At 41.2% G+C, this 16,724-nt stretch overlaps 1 protein-coding gene across 4 annotated transcripts in view; it reads right to left on the bottom strand.

Moving 5' to 3' along the window:
• Nucleotides 1–16,724, bottom strand: part of clcn5b (chloride channel, voltage-sensitive 5b) — a 69,742-nt gene that overhangs the window by 13,647 nt on the left and 39,371 nt on the right. For 3 of the 4 annotated variants that reach the window (XM_083993245.1, XM_083993243.1, XM_083993246.1), the window contains one exon: nt 13,049–14,299. In XM_083993245.1, coding sequence (XP_083849371.1) covers nt 14,209–14,299 — 91 coding nt within the window. In that variant the 3' untranslated portion in view covers nt 13,049–14,208. Of the gene's footprint in view, nt 1–13,048; nt 14,300–16,724 lie in introns of those variants that run through there. The other variant, XM_083993244.1, reaches the window with a different exon arrangement.

Below are 16,724 nucleotides of genomic sequence, written 5' to 3'. Positions count from 1 at the left end.
AAAGACCTATTGGTTTTTTTAACCTGCCCCCCCTCAATACAGCGCCGCCCTTCCTGACACACACACATACAAAGGCCTCAGTCACCTCCACACAACAGTTACTGTATCTCCATATCAGCATTCTCCTCATACTGCACCCGCTTTCCCTCCGTCTCCTTTTCTCACACACATACACACACACTACACACACATATCAACGCAACACATCCATCATGGCGCTGCCACACACCCTTCATATCAACAGCGCTGCCGTTTTCTCCCCTCGTCTCCTGTATTATTACCCAGCATACTCTCTGTTTTCCTAAGAGCCAGCCAGGAAATGAGTTTTTATAAAGCTGGAAAGCAAACTCACACACACACACTCACACTCATGCATGCACGCAGACACACAGTGAAAGCCCAAAACATCCTGAAGAGACTAAGTGGGGCCAGACAAGCGCTCAACCTGACACACACGCGCTTTTTTAGAAGAACAATACCACTGTTTCAACCCTGCTGCCCCGACTACCGGCCATTGGAAGTTGGGAATTTCAGAGTCGGTGGGAGTGGTGCTGTCAGAATACCTTGCAGGGCACCTAAACAATGCAACAAACATTATTAAGCCTTTGATAAGGTCTTTAAAGCAGCTCTCCTTGGTACACAGAGGAAGCTGAAGGAAACGGCCCGTGGAGAATGAGAACATGGAAAAGCCGTGTGCCTGGGAGACGATGCCTTTTCACACACCTAGAAATGAAATGCCACCGCCGTTTCAATGTGGTCCCCGCCCCAAACTCCTATTACTGATGGATGAGACCGCACGGATCCATCCATCCATCCATCAATCCGTCAATCCCATAAAGTCAGGAATAGAACAATTCACGTCAGATATTCCCCTCAGTAAAACGTCCATTTCCGGTGACAGGATGCTGACCCCGGTCCAAGAGAAACAGTGAGTCGTCAATCTGCGGAGGAGCTTCATGTGATCACGGTGAGAAAATAACTACTCAAAACAACACTATCAGCACACAGGAGGTGATACGAGGAGAAGAGCTACACTAATAAATCGACCTTTGTGAGCTGATTGCTGATCTTTGGTTGGAAATGTTGGTACAGACTAGAGATGCCAAAAAGTTTTTAGTTGGAGGTATTTTTTTAGAAAACAAACATCACCAGTTGTGAAATGAGCCAAAAGTTTGGGCTGAATAATAAATCGAAGTATTATTGAAGTCGCAATTTGGCCAAGTGTAATATAATATTAATATGATATATAGACAATGTGCTTTGTCAGTACATAAAAAGCAAAAATGGAAAATTCAGCCAGTCTAAATGTCAAAAATAATCACATTATGATTTGTTTTTCTTTTTTTTGAGTGTATGCTAATATGCATTTGTTGCCAACACACTGACCATATCAAATAATGATGATGATACTGTAGCAATGATCTGTTTTTATGTTTAGAGCTTGTTGTGCTGGGCTTAAAGTTGTAATTTAAGAAAAAGCAATTAATACAGGTTTAAACAATACAATAAAAGCTCAATATCAGTATTGGCATTACCTCTTGAGATTAAATTGGTACACTGGAAAAGTGGAAACACACTACAAGAAGAGGAACATCTGAGCTTTACAGTATGATGTTATTTTAAGAGGTGCGTGAAAAGAATAAGATTAAAATTCTCTCACTACAGAGCATCGGAGACACCCGCTCCGAGACTTTAAATCACCTCACCTGTCTGATGAAAGGGAGAAGCTGTGAGGGAATTTTCTGAAAACATCAGATGAGTTGGATGAATGCGATGGAGACTTTTGTTCAGGTGGTGTCGGAGGCTTGGATTTGAGATATACTGTAGCTGCGCCGGGCTGCAGTTAACCAGCCACACAGCCTCAATAAATCAACGACAAGTACAATAAACCACTACTAAATATCAACTGGACTGCCGGTTACTAAAAACCACACCACATCTGCAGGGTGTTTTAGGAAAGGCCCAATAACGTCCAGCCTGGGAATGGGATCAATATGTGGGGCACATGTAAATTTTCTGCAGCATGGTGTCAGGTATGAAAATAAACTCAACTCGAGGTTATAACACTGCGATAGCAATCTGGGCTACGTTACGGAAAGTTTGGAGGAAAAAAAACCTGAGTCAAAAATATGAAAAATATGCAATGCACTGTAGACTTTGAGGCCACATTGGAACAAATCAAGTATAATTAAAATTTTTGTCCGTGCTTCAACCGGTGGTTATTTTAAGTATGAATACGGGGTGTGTTAAAATATTTGATGGATGTGGAGAACGTGGCGAGGGCAGCGCAGCGCCACAGTAGTCGAGGGGATTGGTCACAGTGGCGCAGCGCATTATATGAGTGACAGGCGTGCCCAATTCTGTTATGAATTAAGTCCATTGGTTGTTTTTGTAACCGAAAGCCTGAGTAAACTCAACACAGTTAAACAGTGTTTAGACTAAAGATACAACCATATGCGATACAGTAGAGGAGTGAGGCAGGAAATATCAATGGGGAACCTATGGTACTGTAGGCTACAGCATCAAGTTTGGCTAGGGTGGTCAGGTAGGCAATCCTATAGTGTTGCCATAGTCAAGTGATAAAAACAGACTAGTAACGAGACGCTTACGGGCAACAATAGAAAAGCATATTTTAAATCTGTATTAAAAAAAACTCACTATGAATCTTTTTTTTTTTTTTTGCTGACTTAATAAATTTTACTGTTGTCACACTTTTGTTGACAAAATGACACATTTGCCTTGTGGTTCTTAATTTAAAGTCTCAGACGTCTCTTCTTCATTCACTTTGAGTTGTATTAAAGGTCTAGTGTGTAAAAGGCTAATTGGTAAGGTTTATTGGCATAATCTGAATATACTACCAATGGATATATTTGTATAAGTGTATAATCACTATAAAATAAAATTTGTTTGGTTTTCGTAGCCATATAATTATTCTTTTACATATAGCTACATATAGCAAGGGTCTTTCTTTAAACAGTGTCGCCATTTTGCACCGCCATGTTTTGACAGCAGCCCGAACTCGCTATGAATCTGAGCTTTTTTGACAAGTAGATGTGACGTTTAAAATTAAGGTCCTTGTCTAGCCAGATGCCCAGATAGTTGTTCTATATAGGCTACTTAAAAAAGCTACATAGCTAATGTTAGCATTAGCCGCTATCAGACTAGAAGAAACAGTAAAGTTGAGCATCAAACTTCATCCGTTTACTCGCCAAGAGCCATCTACAAAGATGAACGCAACAAAGTTAGCATGCTAGTTAGGAGCTAGCCCTGGTCTGTCTTGTCATTTTCCGATACCGAGTCACTGTGGCGACCAGTCTGCCCTGAAGAAGCGGCGCTGTTCAAAGGGTGTATGTAACACAATGATGGGACTGGCGGCTAAGTAGCAACAGGAAAACATAAAATAAAATACAATAGCTCCTTTAAAAAGTCTCATTAATAAACAAGCCATTTCTGTATGCAATATAGGAAAATGACACTTAAAAAATGTAAATATTACACTTAAAACCATCCTGCACACACCTGATAAACCCACACAGGTGCTTTTAATCACTGCAGCTGGTTAAACCTCCTGTAAACAGGACATAACAGAGATTTCCTGAACTCCCCTGTTAGATTTGGCTGCACATCGAGTGAGACGAATCATTTATATTAATAATGATTCCTGTAAGGACATCATGCCTGCTCAGTGCTCACCTCACATAATGCCCGGTTAAGCTCTGGCCAAATCCAACCCAAAGAGAGATCTAATCATGCAGAATAACTGACCTAACATTGGAGGTATGCAGGGTCTTTACGTGGATCTTTGAATGAATACAGATGCACTTTTAAAGCTCATACCGAACCGTGTTGTTTCAGCTCATGAAGTGAAAATATTGTAACATGAAAGTGAATGAAAACTGGAATATGGAATATTTATGGTTCACTATGCGCAAAGTTAATACAGGTGTTGAATATAAAAGATATATCAACATCTTTCCAACAGTCCAAACACTGCACAGATGTTTCTGTGTTCTGTAAAAATGTACATTATATTTGGTCAAGATGTTATCACATCTCCTTCATATCACATCATCAAGGCCAAACGCCCAGCAAGAACTTTTGATTTTTATTATGTAACAGAGTTCAGCTGTGGCATTTGGTTATATTTCTTGTAAACCTGCCAGCTCTGTTTTTAAATATTTAAAAGAAAAACTGAAAGTACAGAAACATGATTTACTTACAGCACAGGTTGGGCGACTGCAGTCCTCTTGGTCTTGTATTCAGTAGCTGCGCCACAGTCAAGAAATACTGCACTAGAAAAATTCAATAAAAAGAAAATGTGAAATAAAATACCATTGTGAAAGAATGTATAATTATAGGAAAAAGAATAAGCACTGTCGTTGATGCATTGATGTAAACATAATACAAACATACATAATATAGTTGTCAGAATTTGGAGTGACCGGACCCAAATGGCGCCATAGAAATTAAAACGGTTTATTTTATTAATGGAAAAAAACTAAAGACAGCGACACAAAGAACATGCAGGAACACTGAGGTCACATCGAGCTCGAACGCAGACGATCCAACAAAGGGCAAAGAGAAACACACACACTGAAACACTAAATACCTAATGATGGGACAAGACACAGGTGGTGCAATCAAACACAGGTGAGACCCACGAGGTAATCACAGGAGGGAAAACACAGGAAGACAAGATGTGGAACTTCAAAATAAAACAGGACACGATGAACCCTGAACAGGAGACAAAAAGTGGGGCTCAATATCCAAAGCTGCATTATTAATACAATTTTCATTATATTTTATGTAGTTTATCATTATGAAAGTAAAATGAAAATAAATGTTAGGAAATGTTCAGTAATTTATGTGTTGCACGGTATGTCTATGTTAGATTTATGTGTTCTTTTTAACAGTTTACTGTAAGGTAGTAAAATACTATATAATCTCTGCTCCATTCCACAACTTTATTGTTTTTATTATGACTTCCTGTGAACACATACACACACCTGAAATGTTTTAACTTTTTAAGAGTACAAAGGTTGAAGCTAGAACTAAATACATTTATATAACTTGCTCTGCTTATAGCACTTATGCTCATTTCAGAGCACCTAATATCTTTTATGATGACCATGATGCACTGAATTTCTTTACGTAATTTTTGTATTATGTATGTATGTTTGGTAACCCATGCCAGTGCCAAATACAATTTTCCAATTTATTTAGGTTCAATGGACAATAAAGTAGTCTGAGTGTAAGTCTGAACTAAAGTGCAGTTGAGGTATTAACATAGCAATATTTATCTTTTATTTATCTATTTAAAGTGAAGCGTTTGTATTTGTGTTGTGTTAAGTCGAGTAAATGTACTTTCCAACTACTGACAAGGATCAAATCAAACACATGGTACCTCCTTAGAACCTCCTTAAAGTGCTTAAATATTGTTTTTAATATATATATTGTATCACTTCAGTCCTTACCACTGCGTACTGGGTTTGAATCCAACCTATGATCCTTTGCTGCATGTCAACCCCTCCCTCTCCCCAACTTTCCTATCAATCGCTCACTGTCTCTATCTCCATATAAAGTCCTTAGAACAAGAACAGAAGGCGTTGGTTGACCTCACCTGTCTTCGTTGGGTTCAATCAGACAGACCTGAGGTTTGACTAATGCACATGTTGAAGCATTTAATTCTATGCCATAAAAATAGTATTGGCGTTACCAGTTCCAGACAAAGCAACCATCAGTTGAATCATATCAGTATCACGCCTGATGACGAATGATGATGAAGTTATTTTGTTGCAGCTCTTAGGGGCCGACTATCAGTCAGAGGGAAAATACTGAAATGTGACAGATGTATAAAAGACTGGCATTAAACAACTGTGATACTAAACCGAATGTACAATGAAATATAAAAAACATAAACAAGACTGGGTAGCATTTTCTTAAAAGCCAACTTTTTAACTTGGATCGGCTGCTGCTGGAAAAACAAGTCAACATTTAAGGACCATGAGAGGCTGAGATGAAAGCGTCAGGGAAAGAATGGATGTGGTTGAGTGTGTTAAACGTCTGGCAAGCGCTCCACAAAGTTACAGTAAGTCCTGGTTTTGAGAGTATTATATTGGAGCTCGGGGACATAAATTGGCTCCGTCACACTCGGTGACCTCAAGAAAAAGTTTCAAACGTCCAGAGAGTTAAAAACTTCGACCGACTCCTTTGACAGTGGAACAACGAGCTGGACGGAGAACAATCTGATTACAACCACAGATCCATTTTATTTTATATTTTTCTGGTGTGTGGTGTAGAGGAGGGGCGGGGGGCCGCTGATAGTCATCGTCGCAGAGGGGTGGTCTGATCTCAGCATCTGGCACTCTGGAGCCCAGTACCATATATTTCTGGGGTCGACCCAAAACCACCACAGAGATTTTAAATTCATGTGGGACTGATATACGTTAGATTACTCCCAGAGTGTACGTTGGCCTTGTAGACGTTTTCTTTCCATTTCCTACCTCTCTGGATTCAATCACGCTGTTCACCTCTACAACAAGTTCAGACCAGTGTTTTATATCTTCTAAAAGTTCCTCATGAAGTTTCAGATACCACTACCCCTTGTCTCCTGACCTTCCTCTTAAAATGCCGGGTTCAGGGAGGGTTCAAACTATTTGATTACTAGTTAGATGTGGCCAAGGGAAGAGATTGATTTGTTAAGACACTTTGTTTTTAAATGTGGAAGTTCCAGTTTTTCTTGTTGGATCACCTTGGCTTGTCGAGAAATGTTAGAGAGCTCAAATAACCAATTATTTAAGTGAATCAAATTTCTGCCGACAATGTGGAAGATGGAACGAGAATTTATTTGGGGAACGTTGTGAACATTTGTCGGGTAAAAAATCACATTGTTGATGGATATTGTTGCTCCATGTTTATTGGATGGGAAAGTAGCTAACCACTTGCTAACAACTTTACAAGGTGTTGACATGGTAATGTCCTGTTGACGACTTGATGCACTGCCCCCAAGTGGCCAAAAAACATTACTGTCGTCTGAATTGAACTGATTTTTCCTTTTAAACAAGGCTAAATATCATCAAACTTATTATGGTGATACGAATAACTGTGTGTTGGATCAATAGTATTAACCTTGTTTCTTTGAAATAAAATTATCCAGTTGCCATGGTGGCTTTATTATTATTATGTTCAGAGGTGACATTTATACACAAACCGAAAGATTTTCTTATGTTGTTAAAGGGATAGTTCAACATTTTGGCAAATTGGCCCATTGCCATAATCCCTATAGTTTTTTTTTTTTAAGTATATTTTTTGGCTTTTCATGCCTTTATTTGATAGGACAGTCGAGAGAGACAGGAAATGGGGAGGCAGACAGAGGGGGAATGAAACGCAGGAAAGGGCCATCCGATGCGGGATTCGAACCGGGGCCACCTGCACGAGGACTATAGTCTCAACACATGGGGCGCCTGCTTGACCTACTGCGCCATAATCCCTGTAGTTTTAGCAGTAGGTTCGTTACCTTTAATTGTCGGTGCAAGCTATTTTTAGAACGGCGGAGCAGAGCCGCGAGCTGCTCAGAGCTACGCTACGGAGGCTCATGGGATTTCTTGGTTTCCCTCATCAAACTCATCAAATACACAATGCCACAACTCAAAAACTCTCTCATGGAAAAGTTGTGACCTGCACATTCACTGAGAATGCGCATCAGCGGTTTTGCATTAATAATAATCTAAAAACAGCTTGCACCCACAATTAAAGGTAACAAACCTACTCCTAAAACTATAGGGATTATGGCAATGGGCCAATTTGCCAAAATGTTGAACTATGTCTTTAACAGAAAACATTATCTGGTTTAATTTAAGTTCCTTCATGTTGCATTTGCTGTTAAAAACTGTTAAAAAATATCTATGCATTGTAACTTTGGTTGCAACAGAACCCCAACAGCTTTACTAACATAAGCCAGAAGCCGGTTGTCCTTGCAATGATTAATGAAACGACCTGATCAGACGACTTTTTTGTTAATGGCTAAATTATCTTGAACACAGCAGTTTAAGAAACTTTATGGTGGATGTTTGGCGAGAGCGCTCCGTGTTACATGAGCAGCGGCGGAGACGAGCGGTTGCGACTGAAGCTGTGGGAACCTCCACCTTATAACCTCAGGTGAGGCCAACAGGGCAGAGAGGCAACACTGCAGAACAGATAGGATTGCATTGCTTGACACAAACACACACACACACACACAGACACAAAAAGGCAGTGCTTGCTGCTAAATATTTGCTCGCTTGGTCAAGCCCTCGGGAGAAATGCACACACACACACGTCATCTCTTTGCATGCTTCTCTTTTTTGTGCTTTCTTTTAAACACACACACCCACACACACACACACACACACTCACTCAGAAAAGCACCGCAGAAATGAGATTTGACACTTGAGGGTGTAGGACGACACCTCGAGTCGGCCTATTACCACATCGAAATGTTTCTGCTGCTTTGTAATGTGCACCGAGACAATGGCAGGCCTGGGAACAGCAGCGGTGATACGAGAAAGAAGCAACTGAGGTGAAGTAGGGAAGACCAAGAGAGACAAAAACAAAAACAAAACAAAAGCAAAGCAGCACCAGAGAGATAAACATTAAAGTCAAACAAGTTGCAAAGAGGAAGACAAGTGCACTGTGTGAAAATACAACTTATGTGCATGTGTGTGTGTTGGTATTTGAAGTGTGAGAATGCAGAAGCCACGAGCAGGTCGGTAACTCGAGCCTCATGTGAAGAGACTCAGCCACAGGAACTGAGCTCAGGAATACACTGAGTCATTACGAAGCAGCAACAATGCACTCACATTCCCCAACACACACACTTAATCAAGTCCAGCCACACACAAACACACACACACACGTCGAAAAGTTAATTCAGTGACACAGAGATCATGTCAGTCAGCCACCCACATGCAAAAACAAAACAAAAAAAAAACTGGACCCATATGCAAAACACCCACACACTCATGAAGATGCTCTTCCTCTCTCGTCTTCACTCTCACAGAGATCATGTGGCCGAGGAACGAGCCGTGACGCGCCGACGGAGACGGTGAGTCAAGAACGGCCTCGAGATGACATCATAACCCCCGACCTCCCACCCACCAACCCCCGAGGGTCTGCGATGTAAGGATGGAAAAATGCCCCAGAGATCTATGTATTTTTCTTCATTTGTGTTATTCTATTATTTATCTGCCTATTTTATGTTATGATCTTATTGTACTAATTTGTATTTAAGTATATAAACATACCAGTAATGGGAAATGGGGGCGAGAGGGAGGCTTGGGTTGAAAAATAGAATGTGTTACTCAAATACTTGTCTTTAATATGGAAAAATCCAATAAACACCATGTTAAAAAAAAAAATCTGAAAAATCATATCAGATGATCATGTTCATTAACAATCAATACTGAAAGTTTAAAAAAATGTCTTATCTGGTCCAATAAAACCAAATATAGTGATAGAAAACAGACAAAAGCAGCAAATGTTCACATTTATGGACCCGTCATCTTAGAATTTGTGACTTTTTTTTGTTGTTTGCAGGGAAAATACTTACAAACTTGAAAGAGAAATGAGCTGATTATTGAAAAAAGCTTCCTAATGGTATTTTATGTTATGATCTTATTGTACTTTAATTTGTATTTAATTATATTTCTATAGATAAATATACCAGTAATGGGAAATGGGAGCAAGACGGGGGCTTGGGTGGAAAAATATGTTCACAATGTGTTACTCAAATACTTGTCTTCAATATGGAAAAATCCAATAAACACTATGTTCAAACAAACAAACAAAAATAAGCTGTCCGTAGTGTATCGGATGATCATGTTCATCAACAATCGATACTGACAAATACTGAAAGTTTAAAAAAATGTCTTTTAAATGGCTTATCTGGTCCAATAAAACCGAATATGTTTAATTTTTTATTTTATTTGTAGTGATAGAAAACAGACAAAAGCAGCAAATGTTCACATTTATGGACCCGTCATCTTAGAATTTGTGACTTTTTTTTGTTGTTTGCAGGGAAAATACTTACAAACTTGAAAGAGAAATGAGCTGATTATTGAAAAAAAGCTTCCTAATGGTTTCCTGCTGAGCGCCCCAACCATAATCATCGCTCAGCCGTCACCTCCTGATACAGATTATGTTTACAAAAACAGAGCGATTCACTTTCAAACTAGAGGAGAATAAAATAAATGTTGGATGGGATTGAGACATCCCTCCCCTGCTTCCTGGCTTCTTCAGCTCTTCAGCTTCCCTCTCCTGTGTGAAATATCATCTTCATCTGCAGGTGACGACCATGTGATCTGGTCAAAAGCTCCAGAATATGGCAGCAAGTCGAAAAAGAAAATCAAGAGTTTTTCCTGCGCCTCATTTCAAGCGGACGCCTTACGATCATCAATCCATCTTCTGTCTCCACCCACTTATCTCTGCAGGAGGCTTCGGGGGCCGAGCCCAGGCTGACAATGGGCAACATAAAAACCATGATTCACTCTTTGAGTTTAGTGGAGCGAAGAGATTGATGGATCTGAGTTTAAAACCACTAAATCAAATCATATTCACTTGGTAATTCAATGAGTGGTTTTATTGAGAAATTACCTGTATGTGGTGCCGTTTGTTTACGCTGCTTGGGAGCAAACTGAATCTAATCATCGGTGACTATCGGGGCCAATTATCTGCAACGAATGAAGGCAAAACTTTGAAGGGATCACTTCTCTGGCAGCGACTTCACATAATAAATCACGACGAGAGCTGAAACTAATTCATACAGTGGGTTTGTCTCGCAACGGCTGTCAACTGGAAACAGATGCATCGATAAAGACATGACAAAATGCTGGCGTGAGTGTGTAAAAAAAAAGCAAAAGCAAAAAAAAATAGTGAAGCAGGACGCGACCGAGAGAGGACGCTGATGACGTTTAATTTGATTTTACGCGGTCAAATCGGATTAATCGGGGCCTCTTTGAAGTGCCGGCGCATCCTGGTGATGGTTCGCCAGCTGGACAGGGACTCGTAAATCTTTGATCAGAATCAATAGTTTATGCTGCAAAAAAAAAAAAAAACAGGACACAGAAAGAAAATTGTGCTCTTCTTGTGTGAACTTTAAAACACTCGGCTCGCAGCTCTTGCATCCGTTGGTCTCTCCGGAGAGACACATCAGGCTCTTTAAGCCACTAAATCCTCCATTACTTTCACCAGTTGGACACGAGCTTTGAGTGCAGTTTAAGTACAGTGGGATTTTAAGACACTTTGAGCAGTCAGAGTGAATAAAAACAGTAAATAACAAGATGGTAAAACGCAAAACTGTTTTTGTTGAAAGAGTAGTGTTGTAGCACTCGAGACCGGTCTCAAGACCACATGTCTCAGTCGAGCTGGACTCGACTCAGTCAAGACCACAGCTGCAGTGATATCTTCTTTTTAACCGCAAATGTCATAGAAGAAGGTTCGTTACCTTTTAATTGTCGGTGCAAGCTATTTTTAGAACGGCGGAGCAGAGCCGTGAGCTGTTCAGAGGTACGCTACGGAGGCGATTTCTTGGATTCCCTCATCAAACTCATCAAATACACAATCCAACAACTCCAAAACGCTCTCGAGGTCAAGTTCCTCCGTTGTGTAGCTCTGAGCAGCTCACGGCTCTGCTCCGCCGTTCTAAAAATAGCTTGCACCGACAAATAAAGGTAACAAACCTACTGCTACGACTATAGGGATTATGGGAATGGGCCATTTTGCCAAAATGTTGAACTATCCCTTTAAGATAATTAAAACTGTTCTACTAAAGTATCTGCTTGTGTAACCATCTGAAAAACTTAGTTGCACCAGTGTCAACAGTGAGAGGAGACTTCAGCAGGTTATGTGCTGTGTTATTCTGTTCAATCAAAACCTTTCTTTCTTTTCGGTGCATATTCTCATTTGTCCAGGTCATAGTATTTCAAAGGCGGTTAAATCGAAAGCAACTCTTTACATTATGGTCTAGATTTTGTAAAATTATCTTTTTTTTTTAGGAATAATGTAAATATCAAGCCACATGATTATTACGAGCACTGGTACTGAATGCAGTAATGGTTTGGTAATGGTAATGGTCTTGACTCGGTGTTGGGTTACAGTATGTTGTCTTGACTACAACACTATGAAAGAGGCTAAAACACTGTCTAGTTACCACACACACACACACACACACACACACTACAGGTGCCCGTTCCCACGACACTTTCCTCGCCCTCGCTGACCACGTATCACTTCTCCAAATTAATAAGTTGGGTCATGTTATGTTTTTCCAGCTCTCAGGTGCGACAGAGTCAAAACAAAAAAGAAAAGAAAGAAAACAAGTCCAGTAGAAAAAATAAAGCTTTTCAGAGACGAGGTGAGAGTTTATGAGTCCCGAGTGGAAAAAAACAAAAGTAACTGCCCCCCTGGTGGCAGATGAGGCCCAGACACGCTGACCCGCCGTGTTAAAAATAGTGCAGAATAATATTATTCTGATCTGTATTGTGATAAAACCTCTGTTTTCCCTCTCTGGGTTGGCAGCGTGAGCCGGAGCTGCCAAAGTGTCCACGAGCAAATGGCCGAGCCCCTCCCTCGTTTTGTAGCTGTCTCTGATTAACTTGGAATCACATCATTACGGCGTTTTATCTCCTTGATCCTGCATGTTTTTAACACATGTGAGAAGTGGAAGAGTTTTGCTCTCCAGATGTTTGTTTGAGATCAAATTAGGCCTGCAGCTCGTCAATTTTCACGATCGATTATGTGCTTTGTCTTTTTCCCGCCGGGGTTAACTGCTTGACATTTTGTCTCTCGAGCGTCAGAAAATCGTTTTAGGAGTTCAAAATCCATAAAAAAGTTAGGTTTTAAGACAGAAAACAGAGATAATGTGAGAAACTAAATCCAGCAAGTGTTCTGATTTGTTAGATTATTGATCAATAGAAGCAAAAACGAGATTAAGAACTTCATGAAACCAGATGTTTTCCAAACAGGAAAAACAAAAAGACGCCACAGCCACATGTAAGTCAGTGAAATAATTTAGTGGGACAAACAATTTTACATTTACATAAATTAATTCATGTGTCATGATTCTCTCTGTGTGTGTTTTCGTAGCCCTTCCACAGCTCAGCCCGGAGAATAAACGTCCATAAGGCATGACACGGTTCTTCTTCTTCTCCTTCTCCTTCTTTTTGTTTTGTTTTTGTTTTGCAGCATTGTCTATGTACGTAAATGTGTGTGTGTGTGTGTGTGTGAACCGTCTATGAGTGTGTGATTGTCATTTTTTTGCCAGTCTGTATGACAAGACAACACTGCATAGTTCTCAGGCCGGAGTCTCGTGGCGTAAACACACTGATGTCGAGCGTCCATGATGGAAGAAAAAAAAGAAAAGAAAAGAAAGACATTAGCGGACTCTTCCCAGGCTGTCACCACGTCTTTATGGAGTGTAAGTCTGTGTGTGTCTTCTTCTCACACTCCTGCATCCTTCAGCCCCCGGGGGTAAGAGAAAAGCTCGCAGAGGGAAAGAGGGAAGGAGGAGGGAGGGAGGGAAAGAGAGGCGGAGGTGTCCGAGCATCCATCAGAGCGCTCTGCCTGGACTCGCTGTGACGGCCGCAGGGCAGGCACCGAGCTCCCCAACCCGCTCTTTATCTTCCCCCACTGACGTTTTCTCCTCCTCCCCCTCCTCCTCCTCCCTCGCTCCCTTTCCTCTTGTCAGCGTTTATAACAGAGGATTATCTGTTCCCACCTCCTCCCCCTCTCTGCTTCTCTCCCTCTCTCAGGTGTAGCAGAGAGATGAGACAGTAGACGGAGGAAGGAGATGATTTTTTGCGTCTTTGAACTCCGTGAAATAATCCATCGATTTATTCCTCATGTGTATCGAACGTGGAAAAAAAAAGGGGGGCACATGGTGTCAGTATGGATGAGTCATTGTTTCTGAGCGCTGAGTTTTCATGGAGAGCCAAAGAAACGCCTCCAAAAAATGTAGAAAAAAACAAAAAAAAGTTCTCTCGCCACCTGTGCAAATGGAGCTCGACTTACTTGGCTTCCTCTGAACCGCTCTATCAAAAAAAGTTGAGGAGGTAAAGGTGCGTTTGTTTACGTTTCCCCACCGTACGAGCTGGTGTAGTCCTGCTGCCACCCATGGAGGGACGATGAGGAGGAGGAAAGAGGAAGGACGGAGGGAAGGAGGGAGCACGAGGGCGTTCAGTTGAACAGGATGGAGTCGGGGTCTCTGTTGGCGATCTGTGCCATGTGTTTGAGTATGTCCTTCTTGGTGATGATTCCCAGCAGCCTCCTGGCGACACACACACAGAGAGAGAGAGAGAGAGAGAGAGAGAATAAAAGTGAGGAGGGGGGAGAACATTACTTCATATCATACTTTGTTTGCGTCGTCATGGAAAAGTCAAAGGAGTGACACGAAGCAGAAACACACACACACACACACACACACGATGGGGGCCGAGGTCTGGCCTCCGCTCCGACACTTTGGCTGCGTTCAGTTACATTACATTACATTACAGTCCCGCGGGGAAGCCGGCTCGCAGCAGGAGAGCGCAGGGAGATAAAAACACACGAGTCAAGAGGGCGAGGAGGAGGAGGAGGAGGAGAAACACGCAATTTACTGAACAGCCGCCGCTAAATACCTTCATGTTCGAAAGCAAAAACTATGTCAGCTCGAATAAAGTCAGATCTGTTTGCTCGCGGGAGGTGGAAACTGGTTTAAGTCGTTAATTTCGCAACACTCCCGCGAAAACATTTGATTCTAAATTTGACCACAGTGACGGCGCAGGGGCAGATCCCCAGAAACACTGGAAAGAAGAAGAATAATGAATAAAAAGACGAATAAGAAGAATGAAGAATGAATAAGAAAAAGAAGAAGAAGATGATGTGGGGACAGAAAAAGGAAGTGCTCGTATTTCCACACAGGAAGATGGGAGCTGAAGGAGCTGAAGGAGCTGCTGCCTCCGACGCTTAACCCTCAGCACGACGTCGTACCGTTCGCCATTATCCTTTTATCACATGTGGCCACAGAGGCCGTAACTCAGCAACAGCAGCGAGAAGTTAGGAGCTGTAAAAGAAGAATTTAAAGGGCGCAGTAGAAACAAAATCACAGTCCACCACAGAAACAAAAAAATAAAAATACAGCCCCTGTTAAATGTACCATTCACTTTCCTGCCAGTGTGAGGGTTTTTAAAGAACTCGTTTCCAGCTGATTTATAAAAGAAAAGTGAGTGTGCGTGTATTTGTGAGCTGTTATTTAAAAGATTTACGGCCTCGGAGTTTCAGACTAAGAAACACAGAGTAGAGAAGTCAAGTAGAAAGAGCTGGAAACAAGACTAAAGCTTCATCCCATATCTTATTTATACCCCGACAAAAATGAGATACCACTACTACAGCCCCTAATATATCATTATATCATCATCATCATCATGCATTGATACCAGACCAGTGGTTCAGCTCATTCTCTGCTGCTGGACTTTAGTTACTGACATTTAAAAAGTGAAATATGTAAATATCTGGGAATGTCGTACAAATCATCAACAACGGTCTGGTTGCATTTCCTCTGTTTTTCCAACCCTCCTCGTGGCCATGTGCATTCGTTTTCAACGAAGCCGGAGAGAAATCAATCCAAGGAGCGGTGAATAACGTTATATATCATATACGCATTACGACGTGTATATTTGTGTAGTTTTATCCATCGTAAACAAGAGATTACAGGTTACAGGGCGCATTTGTGTCGCTGTGCTGCAGAGATGAGAGCAGGGACATCGGGTCCGATGGCAGAGAGGCTCCATTCATTTATTTAACCATCACAATTACTCCTAAGCTGTTTAATTCAGGTAAAAATGTAGCATAGTTCCTCTTTAAAGAAATGCTGCTAAGGTTTGACAAGCAGAAAAAGACAATTACAACATTAAGCGCAATTATTTGTATGGCAATTAATCGTCAAATTGAGAACTTCCCCTGACGTTAATGGGCAAAACAGAGAGGCAGAGCTACAGGGGAAGTTATACAGTAATTGGGCTAAATTCAATGTTGTTTCATTGGATTTTTCTGAGCAATAACAACATGTAGCACATCACCGGCCTCTTCCTCAACAAAGACAAACGTCTAAAGTCTCTCCTGAAGATGGACAGTGTCAGAACAAGATACCCAAAGGTTGGTGAGACAGAGAGGAATGTGGATGATTCACATTACCGGTATCTGACATGTGAGTCTGGAAAGAAAATGAGACTTTGACAAGTGTGAAGGAGAATCATCAAAAAGATCGGAGGGTGAAGATAAGAAGCTAACGAACAAACAAACAAACTGTGAAGGCTGGGAGGATGTTTGTACGATCTGTCATTGTTTTCTGACTGCGGCTCCTGTAACCCGCCTGTTTAAGCATGAACTGTAATTGTATAAACTGTAATTCAATTTAAACAACAGACAAAGAGGGTTTTCAAGCTCCCAGAACAAACACAATGACTAAAAACAAAGTACCGTCTGGGAAAATACCTTTTTGTTGCAAGTCAGGGCAATGAAATTAACAGTATCCATGTTGTGAGACGAGCGCGGCGGTCACACGACGTAGCCTCAAGGTCTCGGCTTTTTTTACTATGTGTCAACTATCATCATTCCCAGACAGTGACTGATTCACCGGCTTTAAAAGACACACATTCAGCCTTAACAAGAAGAGCTGACACTTTCAATCCCTTCTTCCTCTTTCGCTCGCTCCT

Source organism: Trachurus trachurus (assembly GCF_905171665.1).
Source record: "Trachurus trachurus genome assembly, chromosome: 18".
Taxonomy (NCBI): domain Eukaryota; kingdom Metazoa; phylum Chordata; class Actinopteri; order Carangiformes; family Carangidae; genus Trachurus; species Trachurus trachurus.
Note: the sequence above shows the minus strand (reverse complement) of the source record. Positions and strands in the feature narration are given on the sequence as shown.